The sequence below is a fragment of the Peromyscus leucopus genome, chromosome 4 (genome assembly GCF_004664715.2).
Source record: "Peromyscus leucopus breed LL Stock chromosome 4, UCI_PerLeu_2.1, whole genome shotgun sequence".
In the NCBI taxonomy this organism is placed as follows: Eukaryota; Metazoa; Chordata; class Mammalia; order Rodentia; family Cricetidae; genus Peromyscus; species Peromyscus leucopus.
Window position 1 is genome coordinate 61,002,355 of NC_051066.1, and position 20,171 is coordinate 61,022,525.

Consider the following 20,171-nt stretch of genomic DNA (forward strand, 5'->3'; position numbering starts at 1 on the left):
ATAAGCACAAGTTCAATATTTGGCCTGTTGTAATCATCTATTAAGGGTCCTGGGTAAGAAACGATCTTGCACCAAGAGGTGAAATATTCTCTATGAGAAACTGGGTCCAACACCAGGGTTGGTCATTTTCTTCCAAATTCAACAGTTTTTCATTCCTAACACAGGCTATTACCCCTATTAGGAGGTAAATTAAGCTAGTCATAATCCAATATGATTACAGTAGCAATTATTTCTGTTGATCACAGTAACAAAACAACACAAGCACCTTAATTTTATAGGATGCTTTTCATCTGGTGATCTCAAAGCACTTTACTCACATTATCTGGTGACAGAGTCCCTTATCCTATTTTGTAAAATTGAAGGCTAGAGAATGCCTGAAGCCATTCCACTGAATCACTTGGGTAGCCAGGTTCAGAACCCAAGAGTTTAATTGCTGACCTAAACCCTTTCTACCACACTGCATGCCTAATGATAACTTGAAATCTACAGACCCAGATTTTTGCTTTAAAGTTAGAATTCAAGTGAAAGCAGTTCTATTTCCCAAGTAGTATACTATTTGATACCAATAGCAGCTATTAAAAAACATCAAAAGATCTAGATACTGAAATACAAATGTATTCTAGAATTTATAACTTCTTCTCTTACCTAAGATATAGAAGGCAATGCAGCCTGCTACAGTCACCACTCGGGAATAGTAAGTAGTGAACACCTTTAATCTGAGTACTCAGAAGGCAGAAGCAGGTGGATCGTTCTGAGTTCCAAACCACCCTGGTATGTACAGCTTCCAGGCCAGTCAGGGATACATAGTGAGACTTAGTCTCAAAAAACAAAACAAAACAAAAGGTGGGGGGGGGGGGGGAGAGGTAGGCAAGCAACATTAGAATGAAGACCCAAAGATTGTAGTAAGTTTTTATGGTCCTAAAAAACAGATCCTATTTAGTCCTGATTTTACGGTTATTTCTGTTTGCTGAATTTAGGCATAAGTATCTTTATTAAGTGGAACAAGCAAATTTCTTGATCTGTAAACAGTACTATTAAAGCAAATATTTCCCTCAAAACTCCAAAGATTAAAGAAGGAAAATTACATTACTTAAATTTTATGTAAAGTTAGTTTAACAGATTATCAGTTTGAATCCTATACTATTGCAGATCTCATTTACTACAGAATAAAAGCCACATAGACTAATACTGCCATGGTACAGCAGTCATGGAAGGACATGCATTTTTGGAACCACATACTGAGATATAAATTAAAGCATCATCTGAAATGTTAGGATATTATTAGATGGGATAAGATAAAATAATTGATTGGGTATAAATAACAACACACCAAGTCCCAGCAAAGGGATGTGGTGAAGAGAAGACATGAAACCGGAAGGGTGAGTGTGGTTCATCAGTCACACTCCAGTGGATCCACATCATGATCAGCAAAGTGTACAAGAATGTGCATGACACATGCTGACGGGGGAGGGGGGATCGTGGAGTGAAAATATGTATGTATAAAACAAATAATGCAGAGCTGGGTGTGGTGGCCCACACCTTTAATCTCAGCACTCAGGAGGCAGAGGCAGGCAAAACCTCTGTGAGTTAGAGGCCAGCTTGATCTACAAAGTGAGTTCCAGGACAGCCTGTAGAGAGGTCCTGTCTCAAAACAACAACAAACTCATAAAACAAACAATTTAGGATAAGTAGTTTGAAGGCTTTAGTAAGGTTTAATACAAGTAGTTCCTTAGGAACAGTACCACTGACAGCACATGTATTATTTGTTATAACTAAGCATTATAAGCATAGTACAGTAAACTTGAATATATTGTAATGCAGATACCATATAGAATAATGCACTCAAGCTATGAGGTAAAGACCCAAGCTGAAGTTTTTAAAAGAGTATTATCATCACAGATTGAGGTAGGTACCCAAGTACCTGTCAACAGAATTCTTACAAACATTAGGTGAATTTACATGCGATAATGAGCACAGGAGAAATGTCTGATACAGAGCAGACACACACTAGGATAAAAGGATGGAGATGCAAACCTAAGATTATCCTGGACAAGATGGCATTAACCAGGAAGTAAACCCAAGACGACAAAAAATGGTCTGCAATGTAACATAGATCTGATTCTACGACTACTTCTAGTAACTTTAGTCACTTTCTAGCTTCTCATTTTAGTGGTTTCATTCGGCCAAGTGGTTGAGGAACTTTAGACCTCCCTATGAACAGACTCCCACAGATAAAATACTGTCAAACACATTCAAGCTCCACTAGTAAAAAGTACAAAGTACTTAAGGCATGGAGCACCTGGCTGGTGGGGGTAGGGAGCAGCAGCAGATGGATGGAGAAAGAACAGGTAACCACAGGACGAAGCTTTAGCCAAGATAAGTATGAGCGGAGTGTGGGGCAAGGGGCCTGAGCCACCGAGCGGTTAAAGGGGAACAGGACTCGGTCCCCACCCGGCAGCTGGACTACGGAGGGTCAACGCAGGGGGCAGAGCTGACAACCCCTGGGCCAGAAAGCACGGAATCCACTGAGCAGGGCCCGCCGGCGCTGAGAGAATCGCGGGCCGGGGACGGAAGGGGCGGCGGCTCGGCAACCCGGCAGCCGGGCACCCACCGGTTCCGAGCCCCGGTGGCCGTGGCTCTCCGGACTCTGCGGCCGTCCGTTTCCGGGCCCGTGGAGCCCGAGGAGGGGTAGGGCCTTAACCTCCTCCCCTCCGCGGTCCCCCTTCCCTAGAGGTCACTCTCCCCTCCCACCTCACTGGCCCGGGCACTTCCGGTTCCGCAGGGGCCAGCGTCCCCGGTACTCACCCCCGGCGCGGTGCCCGTCACCGCCACCGCCGCCGCCGTCGTGGTCGCCGCCGTCGTTGTCGCCGCCGCCTCCCAGCAGTGCCGTCTGGCCTCTGAGAGGCAGCGCGCGGCCCCCGCACGCTCCACGCCCGCCCCGCCGCCGCGCGCTCCCGACGGCTGACGCTCGCCTCCCAGCCGGCGCGCGGCCGTTGCCCTCAGCCCAGGGTCTCCAGCCCTCGCGGCGTTCCCATTGGCTCCCGGGCGCGGGCGCGGGCGACGTCTCTCGCGGGGCACGTTCTTCTCATTCATGCGGCTCGCGCCGCCGCGCCCGCCCCCGTTCACTCTTCCATTCACCACCGCCCCCCCCCACGCCCCCACCCCCACGCCGCTCCGGGGCGTGCGCGCGACCGCGGGCGACCGCGGCGACCTCGCCTTCTGATTGGCCGCCGGGGCACGGCGCCGCAAACACGTAGCGACGCGGGAGCGCGCCCGTTAGGCCGTCGTGTCTGGCCGAAGGCCGGGAGAGGGGCGTGGCCAACTGCACAGGGTTGGGAAGGAGGAAATGGGCAGGCGAGAGCTTCCTCTTCTCTGGTCTGCTTTCCTATTTGTTGTGTATCCAAGAAGACCTCTTAAGAAAAAAAATTCCACGTACGTAACGAAAACACTAAAAAAAAAAACCAAGCAGATGCCTTTCTTTAGTTCATCAACCTCCTCCGAGTTAGCATGGTACAGTCCTGACAAGCGTCTACGAGAGCCAATCACCGGCAGGCCTTCCCGGCTTCCTGGCTTGCCTGTTCATTCATTGGTCAATCGTGTGAGGACTTGCTAGGACATCGCCGCCGCCACCACCACCCCTTTTTTTTTTTTTTTTTTTTTTTTTTTTTTTTTTTTTTTTAAGGAGAGAAACTTTATTTAAAACAATTCGTTGATGAAGTCTTCAGTGGGGCAAGTTCCCATACCCCGGCAGAATTCCTGATCGGTAGTGTGGCCTGGGCTATGGCTCGCCCACGGAGGGAGGAGGCGGCAGGGCTGAGAGAGCAATGTAAGGCGAGGGTCCTGCCAACTTGGGTAGGTTAGAGGAAGGAGCGAGGCTGCCGGCCCTGGAGCCATACTGCCCAACGATGGAGTGAAGCGTTAGTTAGGAGTGCGCGCTGTGCGAGGCGTAGACACCTCCAGGGCTTTCCAAGGGATGGGCGCCTTGACCTCACCCAATTTGAGAAAACAGGCTGAGAAGAAAAGGCTTTCTAGAATAGCTCTTGTCCCTGGCGAGCTGCTGGCTAACTCTCCGTAGATCACGGCACTGCATTTTGCCCTAATTAGCCTAGACAGCTGTGGACCCTGTAGTTTTACCATGGGGCTCTCCTCTTACAGCTCCAGGCCATCCCTCGTCTGTAAAGCAGCTCTGTTACATAACAGCCCTTCAAAAAGGTGTCCCCCCTGCCACTTCCCTGAAGCCAAGATCTCTCATGTGTCCACTGTGATTTCCAAGTTCTGTCATTGTCTCCTCGGGTTGACTTCAAATGTTGCTGATTTAACTTTTGACACTTTACCTGAGGCAGCAAGTTAATCAAAAATCCACCCTTTGTTCTTTAGAGTCTGGTCTATTTCCTTTTCTGACATGGCATGTATTCTCATTTGTACTCCATTTTTACTACTGGCTTCAATCCAGCATGTATTACAACTGATTCGAGTTTATATTGACTGCTTTTAAAATCCAGCTATATGAAAGATAATTTTAAGGTATTAGATGGAGTTTCAGTATTTACACTAACAAATATATTCTGCCTACAAAACAATGTTTCCTTTAGACGAGTCAAATTTCATTTCTTTCTCTTGAATTTTAAAACTTTATTTTCTCTTCTTCACAAGCTAAGCATTTTTATTTTCCTAAAATGGGAAGTGTGTGTGTGTGTGTGTGTGTGTGTGTGTGTGTGTGTGTGTGTGTGTAAGAGAAAAAGAAAGGCGGGTGGGGGTTTGACAACTTTTGGGTGTTGGTTCTCTCTTGGCTTCCAGATATGGAGCTCAAGTTGTCAGGCTTCCCCAGCAAGCACCTTCACCCACTGACCCATCCTGCCAGCTCAGTCTTTCTACTCAGAACCTGTGCAAACAATCATGTCTCTTGGCCAGACAGTACTAAATGGAAAAAGCATTTCACCATCCAACCGGAGGTACTGAATACCTCAGGGTCACTAGGGACGTTAGACTGCTGGATTGTCAAGCTCAGTTTTAACTGGATGAGCACCAGCAGAAGCATAATCATTGTCCCAAGGATTAGCAAAGTTTTTTCTTTCCTTTCCTTAAGATCAAAAAATGTGTACCCCAGAAAGAATGTTTAATAGGATGTAACACAAAAACTTCTGGACAATAGTCCAGAGTAATATGTCGACCAAAACAGCCAGGTGATGGTGTTGCACGTCTTTAATCCCAGCACTCCGGAGGCAGAGGCAGGCAGATCTCCTTGAGTATGGAGGCCAGCCTGGTCTAGAAGCAAGTTCCAGGACAGCCAAGGCAGTTACACAGAGAATGCCCCCCCCAAAAAATGTAGACTAAATATATTATCGAGATCATCACACTTGAAATCAATGACTTTGACAAGTATATCAAGTAATGCCTGATGCTTTCTCTAGTGTCGCTTCTCTGTGCTCTTTCAAATCCCTTTCATTTGAATTTTCACATGCCTGTGTATGTCAAACCAGTGTCAGAGTTCAGTTTAGCAAATAGAATAGAATAGCTTCTTTCAGCAGTGTAACAGTCGATGCGGTTTTGAAACTTCTTCATGTTAAAATACTATCTCCACTCCTCGGCCTCGTGAAATACCTGTTTGGAGCTGGGCGCGAAGCTCACTGACAGTTTGGGTATAGCATTGGCAAGGGCCTGGGTTGGAACCTCGGCATACCTGCCCAGACAGTGTAAGCTTCTGCTGAAAGACCCAGCCTTTCTCTTCGGTCTCTATCCCCTTCCCTGCATTTTTTTTCATACTTATTTTTGAGGTAGAAGAGGCACACACATGACACAGAACCGGTATGGAGGTCAGAGGACAACGTGTGGGAGTCAGTTTTCTCCAGACTGTCAGGTCTGGCAACAAGTGCCTTTACCTGCTAAACCATCTTGCCAGCCCTCCACCCTCTTTCTTAACAAAACTTCTTGGAAGACAAGCCTGCATCTCACCTCCTCAGTTTACAGTACCTCAAAAGTCTATTTCAGTGGTGCTTCCATCCCCCCTATTCTAAGACTACGCCTTTTTTTGGGGGGGTTGGTTTTTTTTTGGGGGGGGAGGGTTCGAGACAGGGTTTCTCTGTGTAGCTTTGGAGCCTGTCCTGGAACTCACTCTGTAGCCCAGGCTGGTGTTGAACTCAGAGAGATCCGCCTGCCTCTGCCTCCCAAGTGCTGGGATTAAAGGCATGTGCCACCACCGCCCGGCAAGACTACGCCTTTCAAGACCAGTTTTGATACACATCAGTGCTTTGGGATCCATAGTGAAGTTTCCTTTTTGTTCCCATTATGCTTCACACTCTGCCCCCACCTCCAGCTTTTTTTTTTCCAGTGCTGAGAATAGAATCCAAAGACTTATGCCTGTTAAGCAAAAGCTGTCCCACTACATCCCAAACCCACTTGGCCTCTTAACTCCATCCTTTGTTCCTTATTTCCATTTTCACAGCACCTAAATTACTAAATTACACTGCTTAAAATACTTTCTGTATGTTGGGAGACAGATATTCTACCACACTGTGAACCCCGAGTTGGCATTTGTGTTAATTAAATAAAATTAACATTGGGTCAGGAGACTGAGTTAGCAACTAGTTGACAGAAAGTAAAAGAGTACCAGAGGGCATCTGGAAGAGAGAGGAGAGACAGAGAGAGAGACAGAGAGAGAGACAGACAGAGAAACAGACAGAGAGACAGACAGAGAGAGACAGAGAGCGGCCAGAAAAAATAGGGAAAGATTTTGAGTGGTGCGGCTTTTTTTGTTTTGGTGGAGCGGAAGGACAGGCTTTTTGGAAGACGTCAGCAAGAAGGTTAGCTAGTTGCTACTCAACCTCTCTGAGCTAGCAGGTTTTCACCCCAGCCTTTGTATCCCAAGTCTATTTATAAACAGAATGATAGATTTATTAAAGCTTTAGTAGCAGTGACAGAGCAGGTGCCTTCGGGAACAGAATTCCCACCAAGCTTTGGCCTGAGTGGCTGGCCGCTGCCAGAGAAACAGGCCAGTAACTTCGAGTCACAATTGTTGGCTGAAATAGCAGTAGACTGAGGCACAGCCACTGTGCTGAAGATGAAACAACATCTATATTTAAAGGTCAGTGGCTGTCATGAACTTTCAGCCCTAACCTTTTCTAAGGCTCCAGATGCTGTCTAGGCTGCACCTTCAGATGGATGAATAATAGCTCAGACTTGAACAATGCCAAAACTCACTTGCTAGTCTCTTACTCCCTCCTGTAGTTTCCCCGCACCTGGAATCCTAGCACTTAGGAGGGCTAAGGTAGGAGAATCTCAAGTTGGAGACCAGCTTGGGCTACACAAGTGAGACCTTGTCCAGTAGCTGGTGAGATAGCTCAAGTTGGTGGGTAAACAAAGGTGCTTGGCTCCTCAAGCCTGGTGACCTGAATTCCATCTCCCAAACCCACATAAAGGTAGAGAGGATTGACACCACTTCCTAGGTTGTCCTCTGACCTCCACATGTGCTGTGGCAAGTATCCCACAAACATATACCATGCACATAGATGCCCCCACACACACACACAATTATAACAAAAATTTAAGGAGCCGGAGAGATGAATCAGCAGTTAAAAACTCTGGCTGCTCTTCCAGAGGACCCGGGTTCAATTCCTAGCACCCACATGGCAGCTCACAACTGTCTGTAACTCCAGTTCCAGGGGAATCTGACACCCTCACACAGACATACATTCAGGCAATACACCAAAGCACATAAAATAAGAACAAATAAATCATTAAAAATGTTTTTTTTAACTAAAAAAATTTTATGGGGCTGAAGAGATGGCTCAGCAGTTAAGAGCACTGGCTGCTCTTTCAGAGGTTCTGAGTTCAATTTTCAGCACCCACATGGTGGCTCACAGCCATCTATAATAGGATCTGATGCCCTCTTCTGGCCTGCAGGCATACTTACAGAGCACTCATACATAAAAATATAATTTTTTTTTTAAATTATATAAGCCAGGTATGGTGGCACATGTAGCAACTCCAGCACTTGTATTGTGGAGGAAGACTGCAGGCTACACACTGAGTCTGAGAGTAATCCCTGTCTCAAAAGTGCACACACACACACACACCACTCAGCAGTCAAGAGCACTTATTCAGCAATAATAATAGTAATAATAATAATAATAGGCCAGGTATGGTGATGGACGCCTTTAATCCCAGCACTTGGAAGCAGAGGCAGGCAGATCTCTGAGTTCAAGGTCAGTCTGGTCAACACAGCAGGTTCCAGAACAGCCAGGGCTACACAGAGAAACCTCATCTCAAAAAACCAGAAAAAGAAAAAGAACACGTGTTACTTTTTCAAAGGATAGGATTTGGTTCCCAGCACCCACAAAGCAACTCGAAGGCTAAACTCCAGCTCCAGGGATCTGACCTTCTGACATCCCCAGTCACCATGCATGCAGGTGGTGCATACATACACACAGGCAAAATACTCATACACATAAAATTGAAAGCACACACACACACACACACACACACACACACACACACTCTCTCTCTCTCTCTCTCTCTCCCCATAATCATCCTTGATTCCATTTTCCTTTCCTTATCACTTTCATCAGCAAGTCCTATCCATGTTATTTTTAAAATATCCCAAGCACGAATGGTAGCACTCCCCAGCCCCGTCTCTGCAGCCCTCATCCTGTCCTCCACCAATTCACACCTTGATACCGACACAAAAATGTCCCATTTGTTCCCCAGCTTCTCCAGAGGCTTGCCCTCTAATCAGCTCTCCACACAGCAATGATCTTTTCATTTCATGGGTTAACTAAACGTGTGTGTGTGTGTGTGTGTGTGTGTGTGTGTGTGTGTGTGTGTGTGTAAGGGGTGGGCGGGTCCTAGAGGGAGATGGGTACATAGGGACAGAGGACAGGTAAGTAGGGGAGACCAGTAGGAAAATCACCCAAAACTAAACAAGATGCCAGAAGGAAATCTGTCGCACGTAAAGTGCATCGTGCCATCATTCCTCTGCTTAATGACCCTAGTCCTGTGATCTCTCCCACTGCTGTGGATAAACTCTGCTTGACTCTGATTTATCAACACCATGCTTTCTGATGGCTCCAGCTCCCTCCTGCCTCACCTTTACTTTGCTCTGGTTCATTACACCCAACTACAGTGCTTTTTCCTCCATTAAACTCCAAGCTAGCTTTTCTAGGATTTTCGTGTTTCCTCTATTGGGAAGCTTTTCTACGAGTACTGTTTAACTTTTCCAGGTCTTACTGGAGATGTACTTTCAGCAAGGGCCCTCCCTGAGGGAGACCAGCTCCCTCTTATTCCCCCAGGGTTCTCTTGAGCAGGGAGAAATGAGGAATTTGTAGATAGAAGTATAGAGGAGACAGACAGACAGAAAATAACAGAACAGCCTCAGGAGGGCCTGGGTCTCAACCCACCAGCCCCTTCTGTCGCTACTAAGGGCTTTTTAAAGGAATGCCAAGGGATGAGGCAGAAGACCTCCCCCCAGCATAGCAAGTGCAGACCATCCCAGACACCTGGGACCATACAGGTGGTCCAGCCATCCCCTTTACACAGCCCTGCTGTGTAAAGTAAGCTCAGATCTAACTAGAAAACCTTTGAGGACCCCCACACCTCCCTCCCATATCCCCCAATTTTTTTAAAAGATTTATTTATTTATTATGTATACTGCACACCAGAAGATGGCATCAGATTTCACTACAGATGGCTGTGAGCCACCATGTGGGTGCTGGGAATTGAACTCAGAACCTCTGAGAGAGCAGCCAGTGCTCTTAACCGCTGAGCTATCTCTCCAGCCCCTCCCGCAAATCCCTAAATTTAAGCTTCTGTATATTACTTGCCTTTTTTATTCTTTTGCTGCAAGCTTCATAAAACTTTATTTTGTTCCCCACCTTGAACAGTTTCTGCTGAGTATGTGCTCAGTAAAGAATTGTGGGATAAAGGAGCCGGGCGGTGGTGGCACACACCTTTAATTCCAGCACTCAGGAGGCAGAGCCAGGTGGATCTCTGTGAGTTCAAGGCCAGCCTGGTTTACAGAGCTAGATCCAGGACAGGCACCAAAACTACACAGAGAAACCCTGTCTCAAAAAAACAAACAAAAAAGCCGGGCGGTGGTGGCACATGCCTTTAATCCCAGCACTCAGGAGGCAGAGCCAGGTGGATCTCTGTGAGTTCGAAGCCAGCCTGGGCTACCAAGTGAGTTCCAGGAAAGGCACAAAGCTACACAGAGAAACCCTGTCTCAAAAAAAAAAAAAAAAAAAAAAAGAAAAGAAAAGAAAGAAAAAAGAAGGAAAGAAAAGAATTGTGGGATGAAGGAATGGGCAAATTTATTCAATACTTACTAAGTAAAGTCCAAACTAGAAACACCAAATGGGCTTTCCCAGCTTAATACCCCAAAACTCTAGTACATTTGGACATTGTGATCCAATTCCAGATAAACAGACAACAGGAAGGATAGCTGTAACAAAAAGGTAATGATAGAGGGTTGGAGAGATGGCCCAACAGTTCAGAGCACTAACAGTTCTTCTAGAAGTCTTGAGTTCAATTCCCAGTACTCACATGGTGGCTCATAACCATCTATAATGGGATCTGATGACCTGACGACCTCTTCTGTCCTGTAGACATGAAGACAAAGCACTCATACATAAATATATATATATTTTTTAAAAAGGCAATGGGCTATCTCTAATAAATTAGAGCTTAAATCATTCCAAGATTATCACTAATCTCTTATCTCCGAGTACATCCAGCACTGGAAACAGGTTTACCGTCTAAGTGTGAAGCAAGAGGGGACCCATCATAAAAACATCCTTGGCAGCCAGGCGTGGTGGCACACGCCTTTATTCCCAACACTCAGGAGGCAGAGGCAGTCTGGATCTCTGTGAGTTTGAAGCTAGCCTGGGCTACAGAGCGAGTTCCAGGACAGGACAGCCAAGGCTACACAGTGATACCCTGTCTGTCTCGAAATAAAAACCAAACATGCTTGGCTCACAGGTAGGTCCTTAGTTTCTCCTCCTCACAGCATTTTAGCAAGGAATCATTCCTATAGTTTCTATAATGCTTAGGTGGAAAAATAAAATTAAAAAAAAAATCACACTAACTTCTATGATATGATAATGATATTTATTAAAATAATTGTTTTCAGGTTTGAACTTTATCTCACTTTCATCTCAGTTATATAACAAGAACTACACATGGACCAGAGAGTAGTAACAAAAAACTCCTCGTGGTAGCACAGTGGAAGACATGGAATTCTCCAGGGTCTTGGAATATTTAAAGTAGCAGGCACCTTAGGCGATCTTAAAAAAATAATCAAATTTTCTTTTCCTAGTTTCTCCTTTTGGTTCAGAGTTACAGGAGTCTGGCTACTACCATTGTTGTAAGAGGTAGAGCATGTGCTTTCTACTAGTTGTTCCTTGTCAGCTCCTTAATAAGGTTTCCAAATCTTCTCTGCCTTTGTGATGGCCAGATTTCTATGGCCCAGAAAGTGAGGCTCCTTGCTAATTCCTACTTGAGATCCATGAACCGGATATCCATGATGAGAAGGAAGTTCTTAGGCAGTGGGCGGGGGGCTGGAGACAGGACAGTAAACACCTGGTGTTCCAGGTCCACACTGGTCACCACAATGAATCCAGCCACACTTGTCTCAGAGAGGTTTTCCTCTGTCCCCTCGGCAGTGCTGACACTCAGGAGATGGTGCACCATATCTCTGCCAGGGGTGACGGGCACTAACTTGAGCTGATTGTCTTCCTGAGACATGCCCAGAGGTAAACAGGAGTCTGGGATGGTGGGTGCCCCTACTTTGTAGATTTTCACATCCGAAAATTTGACATTGAAGGCATGAGGATAGAAGCAGCCTCGGAATCCATAGAAGTACTCGCGGATCCGCTCATCCCTACATTCCCGCCGGAAGTCCTTGGAGCGTTCCACCACACCCCCTGATTTTGGGAGCAACACAGTTCGAACAAAATGAGGCAGGTCCCTTTTCAATTCATTGTACAGTCGTTCTTGATCCAGCACCACAACCACATCCACTTCAAAGGCTGAAGCTGCATGCACCAGGGCCTGGTAACCAGAGCCCTTGACCCAGCCACAGGTGTTAATGACACAGCCACTCACAGAAGCCCTTCTATTCACTTCACACCTTTGGTTGAACACATCGGCTAAACGTGATGTAATCTGAAAAAGAATCAAAATGAGAACAACAACCACCAGACAAATGTGCCCATGTTTTTATTTATTTATTTATTTGTATCTTATGTGCACTGATTTGGTGTTTTGCCTGCATGTATGTCTATGTGAGGGTGTCAGATCCCCTGGAATTGGAGTTACAGGCACTTGTAAGCTGTCATGTGGGTGCTTGGACCATGGGAATTAAACCCTGGTCCTCTGGAAGGGCAGGCAGCCAAAGCTCTTAATCACTGAGCCATCTCTCCAGTTCCTAAATCCACCTATTTAACTTTCTCTTTAGAGTAATAGGTAATACCCTGTTTAGAGGGCTGGGAATCCAACCAAAAGCCTTGAAATGTGCTTGGCAAGTGAACTACATCCTAAGCCACACACTCCCGTGTCCACCCCTCCCCCCCCCCCTTTTTTTGCTTTTATGAGACAGGGTCTTAGTGCAAAACTCTAGCCTAAAGGCCATGTGCCACCACCACCCAGCAAAATTCTGCAGTTCTAAGTAGCAATATTACCTACTTCCTACCCTGATTTAACTCCACCCTGTCTTAGCTCCAGCTCTGACCTTATTATAAAGCTTGATGTTGGTGCCAGGAGTGGTGGAGCCAAAATGATACACAAGAGGCGCCTGGATGGAGAAACCTTCTTCCACATCTGCTGGCCGTTCAATGTAGAGGGCCCCCATGGTACCAGGGATGGACACAGAGCCCTGACCCACATCCAGCTCCACGTAAGTAGGACGGCGGCCCAAACGCACTGCATAGTTGAGTAGCAGTCGACACACCGTGGACTTGCCCACATCAGTAGGACCCACCACCATCACTCGGGGGCCTCTCTCTTCTTCCTTTTCTGCCTGCCTCCGCATCTGCTCCAAGGCTGTATGAGTGTTGAGGTAGAGCAACATAGGGGTGTCTTTAGAGACATAAGCCACCTCGGTCCGGCCACTCAATTGCAGAGAACAGCCGTGCCAAGTGAAAACAGCCACCTTGGCACCAGCATCAAAGGTAAACTTTTTGTTTCTGGTCAGCTCCGTGCCAAAGATCTCCGCCATGCCAGCCAACAACTCTAGCTGCACTGACTGAGACGCCTCCACCTCAAATCGAAGCTCTGTTTCTCGCTCCAGTTCAAATTTAGTCGTTGGCTTCTTGTCATCGTTGGATTCCTCACTCATCTTTTCTATACAGCTGCTGTGCCTAGGACCCACATCAAACATTAGGTCAAATGATTACATCAGGCCATCGTTCAAAATCTTACAATAGTTTCGTCCTTTTATCTTTTTCTACACAGTTCTTATTGCCTTCCAACTCACTGGGTATGTTTGCAGCCGGTCTCTCCACAATTAGAAGGTAGATGATCAAGTCTCCCCGAGCCTCCCCCCCCCCCAAGACAGGGTTTCTCTGTGTAGTTTTGGTGCCTGTCCTGGATCTCACTCTGTAGACCAGGCTGGCCTCAAACTCACAGAGATCCGCCTGCCTCTGCTTACCGAGTGCTGGGATTAAAGGCATGCACGGCTACCACCGCCTGGCAGATGTCTTATAATTTAAAAACAAACAAACAGAAGCCCAGCACCAGATATTGGGGTAAAAGCTAAAAGATCAGAGAAGCAGAGCAAGCCACAGCCACCCTCACCTTGACAACTCCTCAGCCAATCCTGTTTCCTCAGACTGAAAGTCTCTGAGTCCTCACCCAAACTGCCTTAGTTCCTGTTTCCTCAAACCTTATATACCTTTCTCTGCCCTACCGTCACTTTCTGGGATTAAAGGTGTGTGTGCTTCCCGATACTGGGATTAAAGGTGTGTGCCACCACTGTCTGGCTCTGTTTCCAGTGTGGCCCTGAACTCTCAGAGACCCAGACGGATCTTTGCCTCCAGAATGATAGGATTAAGGGTCTACGCCACCACTGTCTGGCTTCTGTATCTAATCTAGTGGCTTGCTCTGTCCTCTGACAAGCTTTATTGGGGTACACATATTATCACCACAGGTAGAGGTGTTTTTGTTTGCTACTCTGCCTCTAGCAGGTAGAATAGTAGTGCACCTCAACAGAAAACATTGAGTGGGCCGAGCAGTGGTGGAGCATGCCTTTAATCCCAGCACTCAGGAGGCAGAGCCAGGAGGATCTCTGTGAGTTCAAGGCCAGCCTGGGCTACCAAGTGAGTTCCAGGAAAGGCGCAAAGCTACAGAGAAACCCTGTCTTGGAGGAAAAGAAAAAAAAAAAAAGAAAGAAAGAAAGAAAAGAAAAGAAAACATTGAGTGAATGAAAGATTAGGTCATAAAAGCAAAACTCCCTACAGTTGTAACTAACAAGAGACTTGATGACATTGTCTTCCCTCCACTCATTCCATTGGAAAAGAAATAACAGATGCCGCTCTCCAATTCTCTTAACCAAGAAGAAACTAGACTCTGAATAATGTGAAAAGAACAAGACACAGGGTTCAGACTAAGAAAACTGTCGCATGTCCGGCTCTGGGACTCCTAGTAGCTACTATAGTCCAATCAACACCTGAACCAACTTCTCAGCTGTCATATGGTGGGAACTTACACGTCCTCACGTAACAATGCTCTTAACAGTGATCACAGTAGGAAAAGCAAAGCAAAACAAAACAAAACACCGTAAATTAGAATCTACTGAAGAAACGAAGTTACTATTTCTGATTCAGAACCGCACTTCTAGGTCCAGTATTTGTCGCAGTTAGCTCCGACACAGAAATCTGGCCAGGCCTCGCAGAAGTGAATTGGGGTCCTTAAGCCTTACCTGCACAACCAGAGTCCCTAAATCGGCGTAGAAGCCTATGGACAGGACTGCAGCACAAACACACACAACGGATCACTTAGAGACCAGCCGGAAAACAAATGCGGTTCCGCTCTTGCGCGGTGGGAGAAGGCGCGGTCGCGTAATGCCTCTTGGGACTTGTAGTTGGGGAGAGTGAGCGCGCGCCGCCGCTCGGCCCTCTGGGAGTTGTAGTTCAAGGATTGTGCCGTGACCCGCGAGGTGGGCGGGGCAGCGCCGTCACTTTGTGCGGGAAGACCGCAGGAGGCGCAGAGGAGGTGTTGTCGGTGCGCCCACACGCGGGAGGCGGATACATGGTTCCTCCCCATCTGCTGTCCAGGAAAGCTAAGGGCGACCAGAAAGGGAGAGGCCTCACTGTCTAGATCCTCTGCTCGCATAGAACACAAGCCAGAAAGTGGGCAAGTTAGCAAAACCCAGCCTAAGCAGGAGCCCCTAAGCAGGAAGAGGGAAATTGGCAGAAAATAAGTACTCCTCCTTTGAGGCTATGCAGAGCTGAGAACCTCCGCCTGTCCGTGCCTGACTTATGGAAGGAACCAAGTGTCAATTGTTTTCTTTTTCTTTTCTTCTCCTTCCTTTCCTTTTCTCTCCTTTTCTCTTTTCTTGACTAACTGTAGCCCAGGCTAGCCAACCTCAGACTCGGTGATTTCTCCTGCCACTGGCCTCCTGAATCCTGAAATTTACAGACTTGGGCCACCAAGCTAGGGTGGTTATTTGTTTGCTTGCTCGCTCTTTTCTTCAGTAAACGTAGAATAAAAATCCAGTGATTTCTTCCATTTGCCTTATAAATCAGTCATTATCCACCAACCTCTGCCAAGAGCCTGGACTGTTTCTCTATGTGAATCCGACAGTTATACAAGGTCAGTCATTTACACCACTGCTAACTGGTTCCACCACGTCTGTAATCCACTTTTCATGAGCACGGCCTTTGGAATCTTGTATTGTTGGCTCACTGCTTGACTGGATAAATCACAGGCTTCCTTTCCCTGAGATGTCTCTCATCTGTAAAATGGGAATAATAACAGTATTCGACCTCTTAAAGTTGTTTTGAAGATTGGATGAGATGTAAAGCACTAAGCACATTGCCTATAATATAGCAAAGTATCTGGTGTTAGCCTTTAAGTTTTTATTATAGGCTGCAGAGACTATAATAATCTCATCCATTCACACAATACATTTTTCAAAGTTCTTTCAGGTGTCTTATGTCACAACGCCCTCAAGCCCAGACAGGTATATTATCTCCAGTTTCATTTGGGGAGGAAACTAAGATAATCAGAGGCATTTGCCCAAACATTCAGTTATTAGTGGAGGTACACTCTTTGTTGTTTTGTTTTTTCGAGACAGTGTCTCACTGTCCTGACTGTCGTGGAACTCTACATAGAACAGGCTGGCCACAAACAGCAATCCACCTGCCTCTGCTTCTGGAGTGCTGGGTTTAAAGGCCTGCGCCACTATGAGGCTTAGAGGTAGGCTTTTTGATGGTTAACGTCATTTGTCAATTTTGACTGGAGTAGTAAACACTGTGGACACCAATGAGGCTCATTTTTGGGTGTGTCTGTGAAAGGATTTAAGAAAAATGTAACTGAAGAGGGAAAATACACCCGGAATGTGGGCAGCACCATTCCAGAGGTCGGGGTCCTAGCCTGAGTCAGAAGAGGAAAAGGAAAAACCCACTTAAGCACCAGCATTCCACTCCGTCTGCTTCCTGATCTGGCCAGATGTGGGCAAGGTTTCAACACCATCGCTGCTAGCAGTTTCCACTGCCATGCCTCCTTCTCTGTGCTAATGGACTCTGTCTCCTCAACCATGTGTCAAAATAAAAACCCCTTTCAATAGCTTTTTCTCAAGTGTTTGATTATAGCAATGAAAAACTAAAACAGATTCAAACCATAGTTATGGCAACTGTCACTCCTACTTTACAGGCACTGCTTTTCTTTCTTTCCTTCTTCATTTCTTTTTTGAGATATGTGTGTATGAGTGTTGTACCTGTGTGTATATATGTGGGCCACATTCATGCTTGGTGCCAGCAGAGGTCAGAAGACTTTTCAAATCTCCTAGAAATGGAATTAAAGATGGTTGAGAGTGCCAGGCAGTGGTGGCTCACATCTTTAATCCCAGCACTCGGGAGGCAGAACCAGGTGGATCTCTGTGAGTTTGAGGCCAGCTTGGGCTACAGAGTGAGTTCTAGGAAAGGCGCAAAGCTACACAGAGAAACCCTGTCTCGAAAAACCAAAAAAAAAAAAAAAAAAAAAAAAAAAAAAAAAAAGATGGTTGAGAGCAGCCATGTGGGTCCTGGGAATCAAATGTAGGACCTCTGCAAGAACAACAAATGCCTGTAACCCATCCCATGAGCCATGTCTCCTGCCACCGTACTGTTTTGCTGTTGTTACTGCTTGTTTTTTGGGTTTTTGGTTTTTTTTTGGGGGGGGGTGTGCTTCATTTTGTAACAGCTCTGGCTGTCCTAGGACTAGCTCTGTAGACCAGGCTGACCTCGAACTCACAGAGATACACCTGCCTCTGCCTCCTGAGTCCTGAGATTAAAGGCCACTATCACATAATTTAAGTGTATGATCATTTTGCCTGCATGTATGTGTATCACGTGCATGCCTGATCCCTTCCTGGGTTGTGGGCGCCATGGGCCCTGACCCCCCACTGTGAGTGTCTTGCAGCCTTGCTTGCTGACCAGGTGTCCTCCCTATTCAGATTCCCTGCCGGTGTCCTCAGCTTAGGATCATCGGAGAGCTTACCGGAGGTTCTTTGTTCCTACATCCTGCTTGTGGTGTAAACAACTTAGGTGCATCCTGTATTTGGTGTAAACAACTTAGATGCAAGAATGCAGAACTTTGGGTCCAGATTGTAGACCATTGGTAGCGAACTTCTGCCCTCAGGGGATCCTCCATTTGTGCTGTAAGCCTGTATTTAAGGTTTCTTCCCCCTTTCAATAAACGGCATTTGGCATTCAGCTATGGCAAATGACTCGCTGTCTCTTGTCTCTATTCTTTAATCCGCAGCCCTTCACTCGGACATGGTGAACGGGTATTGGTAACGCGGGCGTTACTGCTACAGATGGAGGTCCCACCGAGATCCGAGTAAGAAGGACCAGCTGATGGACACTCTTGGAAGGCCGGCCGGCATTTTACAGGTGAGAGTGAATTGAAATGGGTACAGCTAGCTCACAGTCAGTTAATTGGACTGTTGAAGCAGGAAGGTACCAAAGTTAAGTAAGGGCAAGACAGCTAAAGATTTTAAATGAAAAAAGGAAATCTTCCCAATAAAAAAGAGGGAAGGAAAGGAAATTTCCCGTTAAAAATGGGGGAAAAGTTTTAATCAAGAAAAAATTTTCCCGGTAAAAAGGGAAAAAATTTTTGAAACTAGGCCTAAAGATTTGGGCCCTGTAGAGAAAGGATAAAGGAAAGAGAGAAGCCTCTTCCCAGTGGTAATGGAGAATGTAAAGACTTTTTCCAGTTGTAGAGTTTTCAGGATAGCTGAAAACTCTTGAGCTCTTTCTTCCAGCCAGTGCAGAGCGACAGCATCTAAATTACAAAGAATCGACAGGTAGGCCTCATCGCTGCTGACTGATCAACAAGAGAGCCCAGAGCTTAAAGTTTTACTGTCTGTTTGCTTAATTTTGGTTCAAATGTTTTTTATTTTTCCTTCAAAATGGGAATAATTCAATATTTAGGATCCCTTTGTGGAAAATGTTTTTCTGTTTTCCCTTATGGTGGGAATAACTCTTTGTTAGGTAGTCCCTTCATGGGAGTAGGAAGTTTAAATGTGTTTGTGTGTGCGGGGCGCGCCCAGCGGCTGTGGCGAACAAAGGCACAGGAGATAGCCCGAAGCAGGTACGGTGGGAGACAGAGCCGTGATGGAGTGCGGCCCAGGCAGGTGCTGGCAATAGAGCCTGAACACTGGACAGAGCCAGCGAGCTGAGGTCGGAAAGGGACTAGCACTAAAAGTTTAAATGGGCCTAACTTCTGGTAAAAAATGGTTTCGGTCAGGACATTGAATGCTAAGTCAATGCTGTTTAAATAAAGGATGTTCTGTTCTTTTGATTGTCTTGATAAATGTTTGGATAAATGTTTGATTTTCATGGTAGATAAACTAAAGGAACAGGATTCATAATTTTAAACTATATATATTTGGTATGCTCTTGTCTGTTGATCATTACTGAAAATTTGGTTCTGCAATTTAAGTTGCTTTCTAGAAATTCTTGGTTTAATTCTATAAAAATATAATACCTAAAGTAGTTTGGGTTATTAGCTTGTTAAATAATGTTGCTAAGATAAACCCATAAATGATAATTTCTTCCTGATAAAGAGGTTACAAAATTAATTTTTCCAATAAATAAAATACAGGTAAATTGTTTGGTCCACATTGTTAATAATTGGTTATTTACATTAATGTGTTACTTAAAATCTATAAAAAAGAATCCTCTTTTTAAGATTTTATAAAAATACTAAAGAGTATTACCTAAAGTTGACCTTCTCAAATCCTATAGAGATTGTATTTAATGCTTTTATAATTGGCATATATAAAAAGGACCATGGAAACAAAAGCTGGTGATAGAATTGCTCAATTATTATTGCTTTCATATTTTAAATTCAAAATGGCGCCGATATATAAAACTAGAGGCTTTAAAAGTACAGAGAAAAAAGGTGTTTTGACAAACAGTTATCAATGATAAACAGCCTAAATTAAAAATAAAATTATATGAGATTGAGATTAAAAGATTATTGGATTCTGGTGCTGGATATATCTGTAATTTCACAAGAATCCTGAGATCCCAACTGGCCCCTTAAATTCTACCTCTAACCAAAAGATATTGGCACAGCTCAGATGCCATTACAAAACAGCTACTTTTAAATTGGAAGGATGAGGAAGGGCATGCAGGAACTTTTCAACCCTTTGTGCTACCTGACATTCCTGTGAACTTGTGGGGACGGGATGTGTTGGATGGCATGGGAGCGGTGCTTACTACACAGCCTGTACAACAGATGCTGAAGAGTCAGGGCTACTGCCCGGGCAAAGGCTTAGGGAAAATGTTGCAAGGAGACCCGCTCCCTGCGGCAGACAAAAACTGTGTCACTAGGGGTCCTGGCGATACTAGAGGATTAGGATCTTTTCCATAGGGGTCACTGCACAGCAGCCTTCAATAATACAACCGATAAAAATCACTTGGAAGAGTGATGACCCTGTATGGGTGGAGCAGTGGCCCCTTACTAAGGAAAAATTG

At 45.6% G+C, this 20,171-nt stretch overlaps 2 protein-coding genes across 3 annotated transcripts in view; both read right to left on the reverse strand.

The window, feature by feature from the left end:
- Positions 1 to 3,127, reverse strand: part of Zdhhc5 (zinc finger DHHC-type palmitoyltransferase 5) — a 29,311-nt gene extending 26,184 nt beyond the window's left edge. Inside the window, exon 1 of one of the 2 annotated variants that reach the window (XM_028894150.1) lies at positions 2,806 to 3,127. The gene's annotated coding sequence lies outside the window, so the exon portion shown is untranslated. Of the gene's footprint in view, positions 1 to 645; positions 747 to 2,805 lie in introns of those variants that run through there. The other variant, XM_028894151.2, reaches the window with a different exon arrangement.
- Positions 3,128 to 11,078: 7,951 nt separating this feature from the next.
- On the reverse strand, positions 11,079 to 15,332 carry Clp1 (cleavage factor polyribonucleotide kinase subunit 1). The gene is made up of 3 exons (XM_028894200.2): positions 14,906 to 15,332; positions 12,719 to 13,346; positions 11,079 to 12,153 (listed from the first exon to the last, which is right to left on the reverse strand). The coding sequence occupies exons 2-3, from the start codon at positions 13,322 to 13,324 to the stop codon at positions 11,482 to 11,484; spliced, it is 1,278 nt and encodes a 425-aa protein (XP_028750033.1). The 5' UTR covers positions 13,325 to 13,346; positions 14,906 to 15,332; the 3' UTR covers positions 11,079 to 11,481.
- Between the last annotated feature and the right edge of the window lie 4,839 nt (positions 15,333 to 20,171).